General features: G+C 41.8%; 2 protein-coding genes across 5 annotated transcripts in view; one reads left to right on the forward strand and one right to left on the reverse strand.

Moving 5' to 3' along the window:
• Positions 1 to 19,815, reverse strand: part of MMP24 (matrix metallopeptidase 24) — a 352,153-nt gene that overhangs the window by 12,598 nt on the left and 319,740 nt on the right. The window lies entirely within an intron of this gene.
• Positions 1 to 19,815, forward strand: part of LOC127031600 (ubiquinol-cytochrome-c reductase complex assembly factor 1) — a 93,511-nt gene that overhangs the window by 9,911 nt on the left and 63,785 nt on the right. For all 4 annotated transcript variants that reach the window (XM_050918645.1, XM_050918644.1, XM_050918643.1 and 1 more), the window contains exons 4-5: positions 915 to 1,022; positions 4,518 to 4,590. In XM_050918645.1, the coding sequence (XP_050774602.1) occupies positions 915 to 1,022; positions 4,518 to 4,590 (181 nt within the window). The remainder of the gene's footprint in view (positions 1 to 914; positions 1,023 to 4,517; positions 4,591 to 19,815) is intronic.

The raw sequence follows: 19,815 nt of genomic DNA on the forward strand, positions 1-19,815 counted from the left end.
TTTGGGTGCTGAAATATGGCCCAGGCCGCCTATGCATATTCCAGGTTGTCAGCATAGCAGCACAGGGCATTAAGAAGTATGGGAATAAACAGGAAGAACTAGAAGTACTAGTGAATAATCATGGCTGTGACAGAGTTGGCATCGTAGAGACTTGGTGGGATAATACACATGACTGGAATATTGGTACAGAAGGGTACAGCATATGCAGGCAGATTTCTAAACTATACCTATTAGAACAAACATTTTTAAAAGGTGTAAATTTTTATCGGGAAAATTAATCACTGGAACATCTAACCAAGGTATATGATGGATTCTCCATCAATTGATGTGTTTAAGTGAAGATGGATTCTAAAAATACACTGTAGCTCCACCACAATTTATAAGTTTGACACAGAAATTATTGGGTAAAATTCTATTATCTGTGCAATAGAGGAGGTCAGACTAGAAGATCATTAAAGGTCCCTTTTGCCTTAACATATATAACTATGTGTTCATAAGGTAACCAAATTCACATTGCACGAATGTTAATTCTGTCATTTTCTAACTTCTATGTAATTGTCTTTCAGTTCTTCTGATATGATTTAGTGTATCTGTGTCTGGACAATCTTTAATATTTTACAGTTCTACTTTAATTTATTGGTTAGCCCCCGAATAAAGTAGGCTGGAGGTGTGTATACAGATTCTTATCACTCTGAATAAAATGAATCAGTGAGTAATCTGTGTTTAGGTGTAGCGTGTTCTCAGGAGTGCTGGTATGTCAGTTTTGTGCACTGCATTAATTATAAAGACAACGTATAACGGAAGTTAAAATTTCCAATTTATTTTTCATTTGTCTAAAATGATCAGATTGAATTGCTGGGATAAGGACATGTGGTTCTGTGTTTTATTTGATTTTACCTTGTTTTACTTCACAGTTTCTTGCTGCAAAAGATTCCCTGCAGCCATCTGAAGAGAAAGTGGGTGCCTTCACAAAGATAATAGAAGCAATGGGATTCACTGGACCACTGAAATATAACAAATGGGTAACACAATTAATTTGATAGTCTTAATATTTTCCTGTACACCTCTACCCCTATATAACGCTGTCCTCAAGAACCAAAAAATCTTACCACATTATAGGTGAAATCACGTTATATCGAACTTGCTTTGATCTGTGGAAGTGCGCAGCTCCCCACTCCTTCCCCGCCCCCACCCCCCCCCGAGCACTGCTTTACCATGTTATATTCAAATTCATGTTGTATCAGGTTGCGTTATATTGAGGTAGAGGTGTAGTTGGTTACTTTATATCTGTTTTGAGAACTAGGTTCTTTGTGACATGGAAGGGATATTTATTGGCACAGCCCATTCATATTACCCATATAAAGACCTCTCACATGATATGGAGAATAATAGCCCAAGGCTTTAACCTGCCTTGATTTATGGACAGGGCCTCCATTCACACAAGTAGGAGTTTTATTATTTTGGTGTGTAAATGAATGAAAACCACTTGGATTCCAAAAACCTATTTCCTCACTTTATTCATCCATCAAAGTTCCCACATCACAGTTACCCTCCAGCAATGGAAGCTGGCAGCAATTCCCTTTGGGAGCTTGTGAATGCCACTCCAAGTTGTCCAGAGGGTTTTGCCGAAGAGCGTTGCATGTTCCCTCCTCTCTTGGTCCCAGCAAAGGTGGACCACACTGCCTCTGCTTTGTTACCATTTGCTTTTGGTCCAGGGTCTTGGGCTTACAGAGAGGATGGGTTTTGTGGTTGAGTCTAGAGACCTGGGTTCATTTCCTGGGTTTGCCACAGACTCCTTGTATAACCTTGGATAAGTCACTTAATCTCTTTCTGTTCCCCACCTGTAAAATTTCATCCACCCTTTGCCTTCCTTATTTAGACCATACACTCTCCAGGGCAGGAACTGCTTTTCACTATGTGTTTGTACAGTGCCTAGCACTAAGGGCCCTGATCTTGTCGTGGTCTCTAGATGCTAGGAGGATAGCAATAAAAATGAAAATAAGAATTTGAGTGCTGAGCATCACATGACAATTCTTGAGCTAATCTCAAATTGATTTGAAATCTGGGTTAAGTTTGTGTATAACTCAACTTCCCTTGTATATAGTGACTGAATTGTGTCCATCTTTAAAGATCTAAATGTGGGTATCTGATCTTCTTCAGTGGTTATTGGTGTCTGTGTGTGTTTGGGGTAATGCATTTTATTTAGAGAGGCTTGTTTCTTTTTGTTTTTTTTCCCAAGAGTATATATGTACTGCTCAGTTCTCTCCGAATAATACTGAATTAATAAAGAATGAGAATGTTCCAGTAACTGGCGGTTAACATTACATATGGCAGATGCTGGAGATCTCTGCTATAGATTTTCAGTGTCATCCTGGATCAAATCACTTAATATTTGTGCCTCAGTTTTTCCAATCCCTAAAATAGTGATTACGCTACTCTGTCTCACAGGGATGTTGGGAGGATAATTTCATTAATGTCTGTAATATGTTCAGGTACTATGGTGAAAAGAGTCATTGAAAAGACTGTAAATAAAACAAATGGAAAATGGATTATATATTTAATGGAGGATTATAAAGACCGGATGAAAATTAATTATGTGACTGGGACCATATTAACAATATGGGTTTCAGTCATTGTGCAGTGGTAACAATACATCAGAACAAAAGTTCCATAAATATTAACTGAAATAATTTTGCATTGATAATCTTTGTTGTCACAAAGTCTGAACTCAAGTGGATTGCATTTTCTATTGTAAATTGTAATTGTAATGGCACCAAAGAGTTTAGGCATAATTCTGGTTAAGAGAGCTTTGGATGTCAAAATCTTCCATTTTTCTGGCAGAACTTCAGGACTACTGAATGAGGAGAACAATTGTGCCTAAAGCTGTCTCCTCCTTTGGAAATTATTTCCCTAGTGTCCTTGTAGTCAGATCAAACTTAAATTCACCTTTTGGTATTTTGAAGTGCAGTCTTAAAATGCAGAGAGTGCACATTCTGAGTAGGTGGTCTGCTAGTACAGTGGGTTCATGGTTCACCTATGGGGTGGGTTCACCTAAAAGGGTGGGTTCATTGTTCCCTAGCAGTCCCAAAGGCAGGTGGACGGAGAGTGCTGTGAATTCTCTACTTCTCCCAGTCCCTTCCCAACGGTGAGTGGAAGGGAGCAGTTAAGAGTTTTCCTCTCTGTCTCTGATTTGTATATAGCCAGTCCTCAGACTTATGACACAATTGGTTCCTTACAGTTGTGTCGGAACTCGGAACCACAGTCTACTCCATTGCGGGACCGAGTGTCGTAAACTCGAAACCTATAGTCACAAGTTGAATCAGGGTGTCAGTGTAGAAGGGTCGTAACTTGAACGTGAAGTTGAGGACTGCTTGTATCCTATTTTTAGAAAATACAGTGAACAGGCTAATGTTGCACTGGAAGGCAATAAACAAGACTACCAAGTCTTGGGGCATGTTAAATCTATATCACCAAAGTCTTCGTCTGAGATTCTCTTTCAGCACCTGTAGCAGGCCCAGGCCAGTGGGGTACAGGAGTCTGGTAGAGGGCAAATATACTGGTCACTGGATGAGTAGTTTTCTGTTCCCTGAGTGACCAGAGCAGGGGCTGCACTAGAGTAATCAGGAACCTGCTAGAACCAATTAAGGCAGACAGGCTGATTAGAACACCTGCAGCCAATCAAGGCAGGCTAATCAGGGCACCTGGGTTTAAAAAGGAGCTCACTCCAGTCAGAGACGGGGGAGCCAGAGGAGAGGAAGTGCGTGTGAGGAGCTGGGAGCAAGAGGCGCAAGGAGCTGAGAGTGAGAGGGTGTGCTGCTGGAGGACTAAGGAGTACAAACATTATCAGACACCAGGAGGAAGGTCCTGTGGTGAGGTTAAAGAAGGTGTTTGGAGGAGGCCAGGGGAAGTAGCCCAGGGAGTTGTAGCTGTCATGCAGCTGTTACAGGAGGCACTATAGACAGCTGCAATCCACAGGGCCCTGGGCTGGAGCCCAGAGTAGAGGGCGGGCCCGGGTTCCCCGTAAACCTCCCAACTCCTGATCAAACAGAGGAGAAATTGACCCAGACTGTGAGGAGGATTACTGAGGTGAGCAAATCTGCCAGATAAGCTCAGGACCCACCAAGGTAGAGGAGGAACTTTGTCACACACCTTAAACATGCTTGTTTTATGAGTATATTTGAAGCTAAAAAGAGAAACTTTGAGTCTTTGGCACATCAATGGTTTATTTTTTTAAATATTTAAAAAGTGACTTGTGCAAAATTAATCTCAGATTAGTATAAATCAACATTAAGAGATATAGGAGGAAATCAAAAAGACAAAACAGGCCTATCTTCACATGTTTCTCTTTTAAATCCCATTGGATGACTTTAAGGAGGGGCATTAAAATGAATGTCTAATCTAACATATGGATACACGAATCTGATCATAGAAGATCACTGTGTATGCTTGTGTAACTTATCCAGACTTCATGGTGACCTTTTGGTGGGTACTACAGGTGTTGTTTTCTCTCTCTCTAGAAGATTAAGATAGCGGCTCTGCGTATGTACACTTGCTGTGTGGAGAAAACTGACTACGAGGAATTCTTTCACAGTAAGTTGTTGGTCTCTAGGATACTAGAACCTGGAGTATGCCCCAGATGAGGTTGTGGCTGGCTAGAACCTGGGCTACCCAGTGCCTGTGACAGGTTGGTCTGGCTGGAAACCAAACACGTTCCCCTGTGTAGTGGGGGCAGGGTTGAATAATATTTGGGCATATTGTGCCTCTCCCCTAACTGTCTTGCCATAACAGAGGTGCCCCATGCCCCGCCCAGGAGGCTGGGTCAGACTGTAGAAACTGAATTTGCTGTTACTATCTCATTCTCCCTACACCTTCTGCACGGTGGGGAGAGATGGTTAGAATTCCACGATGTAGCCAGACAGAACCCAGCGTGATCCACCCATGAGGGATGTCTACAACCTGAAAATGCCCCTCCCCTGTGGCCAAGGTAGGGCAGGCTAGAATCTATATTCCCAGCCTTTCCATATTTGTGTTATAGCTGGCTGGCTACAGCATGACCCTGGCACTCTACCCATTCCAGCCCTGTGATACGGCCATCTGGAGCCTGAATGCACACACACACACACATAAAACCCCACCCCCTGACCTCTTGTCAAGGACAGGGCCACCTAGAACCCAGAAAAAAGAACAAGATTAATTATGGCACCTTAGAGACTAACAAATTTATTTGAGCATAAGCTTTCGTGGGCTATAGCCCACTTCATAGGATGCATAGAATGGAACATATAGTGAGATACATATATATACAGAGAACGTGAAAAGGTGGGAGTTGCCCAACCAACTGTAAGAGGGTAATTAATTAAGATGAACTGTTGTCAGCAGGAGAAAAAAAAACTTTTGTAGTGATAATCAAGATAGCCCATTTAAGACAGTTTGACAAGAAGCTGTGAGGATACTTAACATGGGGAAATAGAGACAATGTGTGTAATGGCTCAGCCATTCCCAGTCTCTATTTAAGCCTAAGTTGATTGTATCTAGTTTGCATATTCAAATTCAGCAGCTTCTCGTTGGAGTCTGTTTTTGAAGATTTTCTGTTGCAAAATTGCCACCTTTTAATCTGTTACTGAATGGCCAGAGAGGTTGACATGTACTCCTACTGGTTTTTGAATGTTATGATTCCTGATGTCAGATTTGTATCGATTTATTCTTTTGTGTAGAGACTGTCTTTTCTGGCCAATGTGCATGGCAGACTCCTCTCCTTTCCACATTTCAGGAGCATGGCTGGCTAGAACATAAACAGGATCTGCATCCTACCTATCCATACCCTGTCTTGGCACATAGGTTTAGAACTGGGACAAGCCCCTGGGTAGAGGGGAAGGTCGTACTAGAACCGAAACACCCTTTTCCCTTGATGTATGGGAGTGGCTTGGACTGGGATGATCCTTCTCCACTGTTGTGTGTATGGGACCGCTAGTTCCTGGAGACACAACTCCCTTTCTCCAGCCACACAACAGGGCTTGCTGTTTGTCAGCGTGGGAAGCATGGTATTTTTTTCATGCTTATTTAAATTGTCAAAAAACCTGATGGGAATTACATATGTATTTCCTAAGAACTAAGATTCACCATTAGCTCTGAAAACTTGGGACGTTTTCCTTTATGCACAAACATTCTCTTGGCTAAATTCTCTTTAGTTTTGGTATTTTATATGTGCTCATGACAAGGGTTTTCCTTTTAATTTTTAATTGGGTCTCTGGCTCTATTTAGCAAAACATTTACTTAGAGAATTTTGACGGTGATGATAGTGGGTAAAATTTAGAAAAAAATTCAGAACACAACTAATAATATTAGTAAGTGAAGACCTCTGTACCTTTCATCCCAATGAAATTTTGACAAGTTTCCATGCCCTCTTCTATGTCCTGCTCTGGTCTCATTTTTGAACAGGTACACTTTTGGCATGGCAGCCATTTTGAATTTAATTTTAACTGGGAAGCATTAGGACTAAATGTATAAATAATGTTTGTGTGGGGTTTTTTTATGTTAAGGTCATTTTAAGATATTTTTAAATAGGCTACAGCAGAAAATTTACAAAACAGAGGATTATCAGAAAGTAAGAGTTAGTTACATGGATAGGAAAAAAGGCAGAAAGAGAAAATAAAGGGGATTAAACAAAACAAAATGAAAGAAAAATTTAAAACAGCAAGACAGGAAAAAAAGGCAAAAAGGAGAGAGAATTAAGTGGAAAATTACAAAATATTACAAATGGCAGAAAGAGAGAAAATAAAGCAGAGTAAACAAGACTCAAAGTAATAGAGAGTTTTAAAATAGCCAGAAAGGAAAAAAGCCTCTCACTGGTCGAATAGCAGAGAGAGAAATTAAAATGGATTATCACAGAGAGAGCAAGCTTTAAAATAGAAATAGAAAAGCATCTGACCCCAATGGCTGTCACTAGTTAAATACCAGCAATTCCGGGACAATCAGCCTTGGACAAGCCACACCACTTGGCTGAGCCAATCAGAAGATATTCTTTAGACGCATCATAAAATATTAAAATGAATGCATTTTCCTGAACCAGTGAGAAGTTTGTCTAAAGCCATTGCCTTGTAGGAACTTGTGCCAGGAGTCTTGATCTTCCTAACTCACTATGAATGCAGCAGTTTTTTTAGTAAGGATGTGTAATAGCTGAAGCAATATGCCCCTTCCTGCAATAAAAGAACTTTTTTAAATTATGGAATTAGAACTGAAACGTAATACCCCTATTAGAGAGAGTTCAGTAATATTTTCTTAAAAAAAAAAAAAAGAATGAGATGAAAAATGCAGATTTTTGTGTTAGGGATATTGTGTAGAAAGACCTCAGACTTTAAAAAAAAAAAATAGTGCTTTTAAAAGTTCGCCTAAATGAATTGCCCACTGTGCAAAAGCAACCCCAACCAAAAACTCTTCCAAAGACTTATTACTGTCTATAAAACACACAGTCTAATTTGAGAGGTTAGTTTAAATAGGGTGACCAGATAGCAAGTGTGAAAAGTCAGGACGGGGTTGGGAGGTAATAGGTGCTTGTATAAAACAAAGTCCCAGATATCGGGACAGTCCCTGTAAAATCAGGACATCTGGTCATCCTAAGATTAAATAAATTTGTGAGAGTTGCTAACACTTTACCAGAGATAAGAATGCTATTTCTTCTTGACTTTATGTTTAACAGAATTTCCTTTTTTTTTTTAATCACACCAAGTACAATTTTACAAATAAACTTTTAAAAGATTAGCATGAAAAGCAGGGCATTAGTAAGTGCTTTGTAGCACACACTTCTAAAGGTAATGGGAAAAACGGCATTGTTAAGTAAGTGAAGCAGCTTTGTAGATGTCACACACGCATTTTTAAAGGTAAAATAACCAAAATCCATGTCTTAAGGATATTTGTAGAGGGCTTGTCAAGGTTCCTTCCCCACTCTGAACTTTAGGGTACAGATGTGGGGACCTGCATGGACACTTCTAAGCTTAATTACTAACTTAGATCTGGTGCACTGCCACCATCCAGAATTCCAGTGTCTGGAGCACTCTCTGTCCCCCTCAAAACTTCCCCCTCCCTGGGTTGCCTTTAGGGACTTCACCAATTTCCTGGTAAACGCAGATCCAAATCTCTTGGATCTTAAAACAAGGAAAAATCAATCAGGTTCTTAAAAAGAGAGCTTTTAATTAAAGAAAGAAAAGTAAAAATCATCTCTGTAAAATCAGGATGGAAAATACTTTACAGGGTAATCAGATTTATATAGGCCAGAGGAACCCTCTCTAGCCTTAGGTTCAAAGTTACAGCAAACAGAGGTAAAATCCTCTCAGCGAAAAAAGGAACATTTACAAGTTGAGAAAACAAAAATAAGACTAACACGCCTTGCCTGGCTATTACTTATAAGTTTGAAACATGAGAGACTGATTCAGAAAGATTTGGAGAGCCTGGATTGTCGTCTGGTCCCTCTTAGTCCCAAGAGCGAACAACCCCCAAAACAAAGAGCACAAACAAAGACTTCCCTCCACCAAGATTTGAAAGTATCTTGTCCCCTCATTGGTCCTCTGGTCAGGTGTCAGCCAGGTTTACTGAGCTTCTTAACCCTTTACAGGTAAAAGAGACATTAACCCTTAACTATCCGTTTATGATAGGGCTAGTGAAATAAAAATGTTTTACACCGGCTTATCATCTGTATATTGTGGAGAAACCCTTTATGAGGGCTACTTTTTCCTTTTGCTAAAGAATTTGTAACTTCAGTAAGGGGGTGTTGTGGAATATCTGAAGAAAAGTGTCCCTCCTTTCTGCTAAAAAAATAACAATTGCAACAAGAGTATTTTTAATAATAGGATTAAAATTTCTGTAACATCAGTTTACAGCAGAGGTGGGCAAACTACGGCTTGCGGGCCACATCTGGCCCGCAGGACCCTCCTGCCCAGCCCCTGAGCTCCTGGGCTGGGAGGCTAGCCCCAGGCCCTTCCCCTGCAGCCTTAGCTCACTGTGCCACTGGCTCTGGGCAGCGGGGCTGCAAGCTCCTGGGGCAGCGCAGCTGTAGAGTCAGGCCTGACCCGGTGCTCTGTGCTGCACAGTGGCGTAGCTGCCTCCAACCGGGCTGCGCGTCTGTATCCGCCTGCCACTGGTGCTCCAAGCAGCCCAGTAAGGAGGCAGAGAGCGGGGAGGTTGGATAGAGAGCAGGGGAGTTCTGGGGTGGTCTTCAGGGGGCAGGAGTCTGGATAGGGGTTGAGGTGGAGAATGGGGGGTTGAATGGGGGCAGGAGTCTCCGGCGGGGCAGTCAGGAAGGAGGGGGGGTTGGATGAGGTGGCAAGGGACAGTCAGGAGCGGGAGTTCCAGGGCCAATGAGGGACAAGGAGTTGGGGGGGGAGGGGAGGATGAGGCAGGGGTCCCTGGGGGATCATCAGGAGGTGAGAAGCGGGGGGGCTGGGCCACCACCTGGCTGTTTGGGGAGGCACAGCCTCCCCTAACCAGCCCGCCATACAATTTCCAAAACCCGTTGCGGCCCTCAGGCCAAAAAGTTTGCCCACTCCTAGTTTACAGGATATTTGTAAAATGAAGGTTTTTGGGGGTAGTATAATATCACTTAGATTTGCAGATAAAATATAAACGTTGTTTTAAAAAGACAAGCTATAGCTTTGTAACTGTATAAAGGAGGGAGATAAGGACTCTTCCTATCTTAAGAAACATATCCCCTCCTCCTTTTGTCTAAAACAACTGTCTTTTGCAGCAAAAGATTTTTAATCACAAGATTAAAACTAAATACAGTGAGAATTGAAATGAAGTGTTAGTATAGATTTTAATGACAAAGTTTAAAAAGGCTTGACTGGTTCATTTTGTTTGTGGTCATTAATTCTGCCCTGGATCCCAGCATTACACTATGTCCAGCAAGGAAATGCATCAAGTTTTTCACCTTGTTTGTGGCTTTCTAGCAATAAATAGGTATATCCTCCACTTATTATTTATCTCCTAGAACTGGAAGGGACCTTGAAAGGTCATTGAGTCTAGCCCCCTGCCTTCACTAGCAGGACCAAGCACTGATTTTTGCCCCAGATCCCTAAGTAGCCCCCTCAAGGATTGAACTCTCAACCCTGGGTTTAGTAGGCTAATACTCAAACCACTGAGCTATCGCTCATCCCAAGACCAGTGTGGCTGGATATTTGCCTTTTCAGGGCAGTGCAGATCACAGTTGAAGTAAATCTACAGCTTCTTAGGATCCAGTTGCAATTTCTGTCAGTTTTCACACACAATCATTAACTACTTTGTTAACTTTGAGGACCTATTTATCACATAATTTGTTGTGGTTTGGGTTTTAATTCTGTAAGAGAACTGACTCAGGAAAGTGAGAGATAAAAATAATGCAAAACTAAGTGTACAACAGCCCGTTCTCCTATTCCCTCAAACAGAAATTCCTCCTTATTTAAGGAGGAAGACCAATGGACTTTTGAAGTGCTAGCCCTAAACCATTGGCTAAGAAGGTATCGTGTAAGTATTGTATAAAAAAGGAATGAGAATAGACCTGTTGATTAAAGATGGAAGCGCCTGGAAGTATGCCTCACGAACACCATCAGTCAAGCAGCTCATGAAGAGACACTGTATGAGCGAAGCTGAAGGACTTGAACACACATCCCAGTGACACACATTATGTTTGAGGCATGAAATGGGAGTAGAGCAACAGGGATAGCTGTTGATGAACAACGTGGGCACAGGGACAATGTGGAGGAGAAGCATGAGGCAAGACCACCGACTCACGTCAGGAGACCCCAAATAATGCAAATAGTGGGTTGTACAGAGATGAGTCATAGGTATGCTGCATGTAAGAATGGTTAGGTGCTTGGAGAGGACCTGGCCACGGTAGCTCAATTGGCTAGAGCCTTTTGGATTGAGACCATATGGAAACAATGATCTTTGAAACTGCAAACTGAAGAGGTCTCTTGACACACAAAGTAAAATGTTTTAAAAGTACACTATTTGAAAAGGACATTGGTACTTTAAAATTTTCAGCAGTTGAACATTGGTTTTTCAGATACCTTGAAGAATCTGAACACTGACAGCTTCAGAGGACCGAATGGATTGGGCCTGATCTGATCTTATCCAGACCCAAACAAGATGCTCAAAATGATGTTGAAAGAGAAGGGAATGTTTATTCAATAGGCATGTACTAGCTAACTTTGAGGAAGAAATATGGTATCGAGCCCGGGTGAGCCTGTAATCCTAAAATCATTATGCAAGCAATTGTACAAGTTGATGTCAGGGAATCATCAAGCATTGTCTGAAAGTCAAGCAATTTAAGCACTGCCGAGGGGCTGTTGTAGAACCCCCAGCTAGAGAAGTCATGACTATGTGAACTGTACTGTAGATGATGTGAACTATAAAGTCAAAGAGAACAGTAGTAGTAATCTTACGTAGAAATATGTCAGTGTTTCTTCAACTGTCCAGATTTTTCTCTACATATATATCTCAACTTCTCAAAAAATGATATTGAAAATTAATCCATACAAGGGTCCCCAAAACTAGTTTTTAAATTAAAAAAAAACCTGCATTTAACGATTTTGACGAATACCCATTATAAAACATGCTAACACATTTTTGATTTACAAATAGTATAGTTTATTTTGTAAAACTTTTTCATTAATCCTTTGTTAAAAACAATTGTTTGAGCAAAAGAATGGCACTACATAACAAGTTTTGCAATTTTGTCAGATCCTTTAAATTATAATGCACACATTTGTGTATGAAATTCTGCTATTCATTTGTATAAAGAAAAAATTACTGAAAATTCTCTTACTGGATTAAAACTAAAGGATGCCTCTGTATTACAAAATGATGCATTAACTGTGTTCTTAATGTCATGTTTAGATCCAGTATGAAAACATGCTACTATAGCTTTCTTTCTAATTAAAGTTCTTTTGTTGCAGGGGATAAGGAGGGGCAGATTTATTCAGATATCCCATGGCGCTCCTTTACTGCAATTTCACAATTGTTTAGCAGACAGAAAGAATGGCAGTCATACAGGCATTGCCTCCCCACAATTTACAAATGATAAATCTGTGCAAACTGTCCTTTTTATTTCACTAGCCTGCTACAAAATATCCTGAACACACGGTTTTTGATATCTTTAAAAGTGTATACAGTAATTCCTCATTTAACGTTGTAGTTATGTTCCTGAAAAATGCGACTTTAAGTGAAATGATGTTAAGCAAATCCAATTTCCCCATAAGAATTAATGTAAATGAGGGGATTAGGTTCCAGGGAAATTTTTTTCACCAGACAAAAGACTGTATATCTGTCTAATATATATATATATATACACACACACACAGAGCATAAGTTTTAAACAAACAATTTAATACTGGTACACAGTGATGATGATTGTGAAGCGTGGTTGAGGTGGAGGAATCGGAGGGTGGGATATTTCCCTTACTGCTACATGATGAGGGATAGCTCAGTGGTTTGCGCATTGACCTGCTAAACCCAGCGTTGTGAGCTCAATCCTTGAAGGGGCCATTTAGGGAACTGCAGTAAAAATCTATCTGGGGATTGGTCCTGCTTTGAGCAAGGGGTTGGACTAGGTAACCTTCTGAGGTCTCTTCCAACCCTGATATTCTGTGATTTCTATGAACTAGCAATTGGCTGAGCCCTCAAGGGTTAACTCTGTCTCTACACAAGGCAGCAGGAATGGAGGGAGATATGCGCACTGCCTTGTTAATTAGAGCATCTTGCTGAGTTGCAGCTGCTGCAAGTCCTGGTCTGTCTCCCCTGCTCTATTGAAGGTGGAATGCAGGAGCAGGGGGGAGGGGACACCCTGACATTAGTCCCCCTCTTCCTTCCCTCCCCCCTGCACAGCAAGCAGGAGTCTCAGGGAGCAGCTCGAGGGCAGGAGCAGCACATGGCAGTGGGGGAGGGACACAGCTGAACTGCAGGCAGCTGCTGCACAGGGAACTTAGGGGAGCAGGGAGCTGATAGGGGTCTGCTGGTCCACCCTGGTACCAAGCCCCTACCAGCTAGCTGCAACGGGCAGCTCTTCCTGCAAGCAGTAGATAAAGCAGGCGGCTGGAGGGAGCATTACACAACTTTAAACGAGCATGTTCCCTAATTGATCAGCAATGGAACCATTAACCGGGACAACTTTTAAGTGAGGAGTTACTGTATGTGATGGCTACAAAACCATTACCACACCTGAAGAAGAGCTCTGTGTAGCTCAAAGGCTTGTCTCTCTCACCAACAGAAGTTGGTCCAGTAAAAGATACTACCACATCCACCTTGTCTTTCTAAGCAGTTTTGTATATTTAATCCTAATGCTCCCCATTAATTTTTTTTAAATGCCCATCGCACCAAAAGTATACGCATCCAAAAATGAGAGTTGGGGGTGGAACATAAACCAAGACAGGGGCTTGGAAACTTGTCAAAATAATATGGTGATGAAAGTTATAAAGGTCTCCACTTCTAATATTAAACATAAGGACATTTCAGAAAATAATTGTTGCCCCTTTGACGTGAGCAGTTAGCCAAAAATCAAGGCCTTGCAGAGTTGATTCCATTAGGATGAGATATCAGTGTTATGAGTCAGGTGTATTTTGGGTGTAATCTTGTTTACAAAAAAAATACACGCTGTCCCCATTTTCCTGATTACAATAGCGATTTAGTAAGCAGTTTCCTTGTCCAGAATTCTGCAAGTCTGCCACCGTAATGAACTCTGGGTCCACAAATCTCTGTCTCTGCTTCCTCTCAGGGTTCCATTCCTCCTGGCTTTCTATCTCTTTCCAACATGCACATGCTGCCACCAATCTCCTAGGCACTGTGTTTGCAGCCACAGAAGGGCATTTATCTATCTGGGTCAGCTTACGCTTGATCATGCAGTTTAGGGATTTGGTGGTAGTTTTCAGTATCTGCAGCTGTGTTTATTACATAAAGGGACCTGAACGCTCCTTTTATTGAAACTGAAGAAGTGCTTGGCATACCCACTGGCTTTAATGAGGTCTGTTGTTGTATCTAAGACCTTCTCCTCTTCCCCCCTTCCCCCCCCCGTCATGGCAGCACAACAAGTTCTCATTTTTCATTGTACCTGACTGATAGCGCTCAGCGTACAGTAACCACACCCAGACTTGACAGCATCCCACAGAGCTTTCTTTTTCCTTCCTCTTGTGAACTGCATGTATGTTTGGTTTCTTTGACTGAAAAGGAACTGACAGTTGGAGGCTGTGCAGTTCTAATGATCCCTCTTCACGTGATGCTCACTCCTGAGAGGTGAAATGCTTTGACTTACTAGTTGGCGTCTGAATCTCTTGTCTTAAGCTCCAGGAGAAATTGTCTATAACCTTTACCTTGGAAATAAAATTTAGTCATTTGAAAACTGTTATATCAGACTGTTGAGCATCTTGGTGGGGTAGGAAAGGTAGCAGGGAGTTGCTCTGTGAGTTGAAATTCAGCTGAATTTTTTAGCCATCTATAAGGCTCCTAGTTCATGGTATAATCCTTAACCAAACACTTGACCGGTAGGTGGCAAGATTCTTTCTGTTGCGAACAGCTTTGCTTGAAAAAGGACAATAAGTTTAGCTGCGTCGAAATCTTAGCCCATGGCATTTTTGCAAGCTGCAAATTGGGAGATCTGATTTTTCCAAAGTTCTAGGTATCTTTCAGTTTTTGCATGATTTTGTTTTTTTAGGTAAGTTTGTCACATTTAACAGCTTGAAATTCCACTATCTTGCCCTTCCTTTATAACTTTTTAGTTAGCCCTGCAAGTTGGTAGCCTTAGCCTCACATGAGGTTATGGGAGCTAGCAAATGGTCAGCTTGTATGTGTGGAGAGTAAAATAGTTTTTTAATAAAGTTACCCCTTGTGCAAGGGTCAGCAGTGGAACATAGTACCAGGAATCTGAAAAGGTGTCTGCTTCATGTAGCTTGTCATGCAAAGCAAAAGAAGCTAATTGCACATTTTATCATCATTTATTGGAGGGTAGATTTATTTTCCATTGGTTTTTTTAAGAAACTTTTTCTGATTAAAAGAAAAACACATTTTAGCGCTCTTTCCAAAGTTTTTCGGTTACACCCAACATAAATGTTCCAGTTTCATGTGTTTTCATTGTTGCTAGATGGCAGATCCTCCTAGTACTATATTTGATACTATGAAGTAAAACTTACACAGAACCTTAATATTGCATAATTGAGTATGTACAATGTATGCAAGTTGGCATTGCTGTGAGACCTGCTAATTTAAAAAATGTGTATAGTAGATGTTGGTTAACATGAAGTTGTGTATCAGCCAGATCTTACAGAGTTTTCCAAATGCAATGGTGGCTCACCCATGTTGTCTTTTTTTTTATGTCATCTTCAACGGTTTATTTTCTTTGATACTAGTTCTCCAAAGTACGCACATTTTTCCACTTGTTCTAGTTTTTGTCTTCAACTTTGATCTTTACTTCTTGTCTTTCACTTGCCATAGTTTTTTGGTTTGTCTTCTCCAGGCTCTGTTTGGATTTGGTAAGCCCTGGAAAGCTAAAGACATTTTGATAAAAACAAAAATCAGTGTACAGAGACAGTTGTCTTATCAATACTGCTGTACATGTTGAAATGTTGGAGTATGAGGAAGGCCAATGAATTTAAGATATTGACTGCAGAAATGAACTGGTTGAGGTGAATACCGAGAGTTTCAAGATTGCAGAAAATAAAAAACAAAGTGATAAGAAAATGGCTAGGGCAAGAAATAACTCTGTTCCAGAAGATTAAAGGAAGCTGACTGACTGCGATGGTTTGGACAAGAATGGACCTGGAAAAGATCCCATACATGCCACTACGTATCAGTGTGCAAGGAACTAGAAATAGAGTAAGGCTGAGGATGCGATGAATAGGCACAGTGGAGAATGACATAACATAAAAAGGTTTAAGGTAAATGAAGCGGTGAAGTTGGTATGAGACAGAAAGTGGTGGAAAGACTTCATTTGGCCCCATTGCTGCTGAGCTGATGGATGGACATCAAGAAGCAGGTAAACCAGAATGCAGTTAGCCCATCTTTTGCCCTTGCCCACCAACAACAAAAGAAGCAAACCTAATGAACAGTGAGCAGCTGTGAACCTAGTGAGCCATGAACAGAAGGGAAGCAAACAGAGGGAGTTTGCCTGGGAGTTCACCTAGGGAGAGAGCCCACAGAGTTTTTGCCTTTCAGGCTTCTGGGAACAGTAAATACGTCATCTGAAAAGGCTCTTGATACAGTACAGGGAAGAAAATATGGATTGTGATGGATCAGCTGTCGTGACCTGCACAGGATGTGTCATGTTTGTCTTTCTCCTGGAGGACAGAAGTGACTTCATCTGTACAAAATGCAAACTGGTCTCCATACTGGAAGAAAAGGTCAAAGGACTGGAGGCCCAAGTATTGACCCTGCGTTGCATCAGAGAAAATGAAGACTTCCCAAATAGAAGTCAGGATTTGTGTAGCCTGATCTATGGATTATATATTAATTATATTGATTACTTAAAGAATTCTCAGTTATTACTCTGAGGTTTGACTGATTCTTGTCCCAAGATCAGGCCCAGTATTATCAAAATTACTGTTCCTTTGGGAACCCTGATGTGCACAGTTGCAACACGCACACTTCAGAAACCTTTCTATATTTGTAATAGTTTATTAATACATTTCACAAAGTCATAAACACTCTAACCCAGCAAGGTGGAGATAACACAGAATATACATCTGGACCTCTATATACTTACTCCATCCTTTTCAGAACAACCTGAAATGTTAGCCATTATCATTTTCATTACCATCCCCTTCCTCATCACCACCAGTGGCCATCATCCTGGCACCTGCCAAGGGCTACATCTCTCTCTCCTGTCAGAGGCTGGGATACAACTCTTATAATATGTTATACTGATGCCACTATGCCTAATGCCTATTCAGTGGGGGTCTCTCCTCTCTTCCTTATTTGTATTTCCTCAGCTTACTAATGTTGGGGCGACTTTCTCCTATAGTACAGCGGTTCTCAGACTTCATTGCGCCATGACCCTCTTCTGACAAGAAAAATTACTATGTGACCCCAGGAGCGGGGACCAAAGCCTGAGTTCGCCCAAGCCCCACTGCCCCTGGCGGTGGGGAGCCAAAGACAAAGTCTGAGTCCCACCGCCCTGGGCACGGGGGCCAAAGCTGAAGCTCGAGGGCTTCAGCCCTGGACTTGGGAGCCTGAGCCCCGCCGCCCTGGACTGAAGCCCTTGGGCTTTGGCTTCAGCCCCAGAAGGTGGGGTTCAGGCTTTGGTCCTGGGTGGCAGGGCTCAGGTTACAGGCCCCCCCTGCGCAGGCTTCAGCCCTGGGACCCAGCATGTTTAACTCCAGCGCTGGTGACCTCACTAAAACAGGGTCACAACCCACTTTGGGGTCACAACCCATAGTTTGAGAACTGCTGGATTATATATTAATTGTCTCAATTTATTACTAAATACATCAGTTTGTTGCCATGGCATTCTTGTGGTCAGACATCCGCAGAGGTTCCTATCTTAAAATATCCAAAAGCTGGTGTTTGCTCATATTCCTGTGGTTGTCTGGTGTCAGTACATACAAACTTCCCCCTTAAACACGCTATTCCCAGGTCCCCAAAACTTAGTTGGGCCATTGATCTGTGCCAAAGTTTATAGGCCTCAACTTTATGCTAACTGCTAAAGCCAATGTCTTACAGGAGACAGGCCTGCTAAATAAAATAAATGCTAAAGCTAGGTCTGTGTGCCACATTCTGGTACTGTGGGCATAGCATGCTGAAAAATCGGAGAGGGCAGTGCAATGGGGGCTGAAGAACAGGGAAGAAAACTGGTGACCTCATGAAGAAGGAAGAGAAGAACCAGTGTACTCCCAACACTGATAGAGGTAAGTAACTGCTTTCAGGCTCTCTGTACAGGTAATACTGTTGATAATGCCTTGGAAAAGTCATCAGAGGAAGGGGTCAGAAGGGATGGGAGTTTCGTGACCACCACTTCCAAGAGGAGGAGCAGAGTGATGGTGGTCGGGGACTGAGTATCTATCTGCCACCCAGACTGAGACTCCCTAGAAGAGTGCTGCTTACCTGGAGCAAGAATTCAGGATGTGACAGAGAATCTGCCAAGACTCATCGAGTCCTCTGAAGTTCTCCTAAGGTGCGTTGGATTTCCATCTTAGCCAGTATATTCATCTATCAGTATTTTTTCCTAAACCAAATAAATCTCAGCATGAGACCTCCTTTCATATGTTAGATGTACATTGGACTTTGGCCTTTTACCTGAATAGGACCAAGCAATTTTGGAAATCACCTAAACTGTTTGTCTCCATCACAGAAAGATCTAGGGAGTACACGATTTCTTCACAGAGACTGTTCAGATGGATCTCTGGATATATTACTGATTGCTATAATGCAGCTGGTGCTTTGCCTCCCCAGAGGATCAACAGCACAGTACTAGATTGCAGGCAGCTTCCACAGCATTTCTCAAAAACATTCCAGTATTTGAGATATGCATAGCTGCTACATGGGTCTCAGCGCATACCTTTTCTAAATGCTATGCCTTCGTCCATGTCACCAGATCTGATGCCGCACTTGGTAATGCAGTACTGTCTTCAGTCTTGGACTTGATTCCGAAACTCCCACATCCCTGTGAGGATACTTCTTGGGAGTCATCTGAAATGGAGCATCCATAGGGGCACTACTTGAAGAAGAAGAAAGCGTTACTTGTTTTGTTCAGTAACTGTGGCTCTTCGAGATGCATGTCCGTGTGGGTGCTCTATTGCCTGCCCTCCATCTCCTCTGCTTTGGACTGTGCTTTGTTGGACATTTGGATAGAGAAGGAACTGAGGGTGGTTCACCCATGCAGCCCTGTATACCCTCAGAGCATGCCATGAGGTTGCACAGAGATCATGCATGGGCCAAACGGACACTGCTAATGAAAAATTTCCGATCAAGGTACATGCACACCTGAAGTGGAGCATCTATAGGGAGACATCTCGAAGAACAACTGTTACAGCACAATGTGAGTAACCCTTTCTTCTGTTGTTGAGAGAAACTGGCCATACTGATGTGTTGCAGTTTTTGTTAAGATTGTGGTTTTAATCATGTGGAGAACTTTATCCTGCTCACATGTCAATGGCAAAACTCCAGCTCACTTAAATAGTACAGGATCAGTCTCCTAGAGACCTTAGATAAGCATCTCATGTCTTTCTATGTACTTAAACCAAACCAAATAAAGAATAGTCTAGTTAAAGGGCAATTTACAACAGGTTATTTGAGCCATCCTTTAGAAAATGCAAATCCAACCCTAGTGAAGCCAGTAAAAAGAAACATGAACAATGGCAGATAGTTTGTAAAGTGAGAGTTAAAAGTAGGGAGCTAAGAGGGATGTTGAAGAGCAAATAGAGGAGAGACATAAAAACATAACAAGAAATTCTTTAAGTATATGAGAAGCAGGAAGTCTGTGAGTATGGATGGGTGCGCTGGACCACTAGCTGGTAAAGGGGGCAACTAAGGATGACAAGGACATTGCAGAGAAGCTAAACGACTTCTTTGCATCAGTCTTCCCCACAACTGATACTAAAGAGATACCAACCTGGACCTATTCTTCAAGTAAAAATTAGAGGACACTTTCAGAGATTGAAGTGTTAGGAGCTTGTGCTAGAACAAATTGATAAATTTTCAGAACAGCAAGTCAGTAGGACCAGATGGTATTCACCCCAGAGTTCTGTGGGAATCAAGTGCTTGAACTGCCTCAAGTCTGAGCTGCAGTGCATTTGGCTGTACGTAAACATATTTGTTGTTGTATTTGTTTTTCTGTAGCACTTAGTCTCAGTCATGGGCCAGGACCAT

The sequence above is a fragment of the Gopherus flavomarginatus genome, chromosome 11, assembly GCF_025201925.1.
Source record: "Gopherus flavomarginatus isolate rGopFla2 chromosome 11, rGopFla2.mat.asm, whole genome shotgun sequence".
Classification (NCBI taxonomy): domain Eukaryota; kingdom Metazoa; phylum Chordata; order Testudines; family Testudinidae; genus Gopherus; species Gopherus flavomarginatus.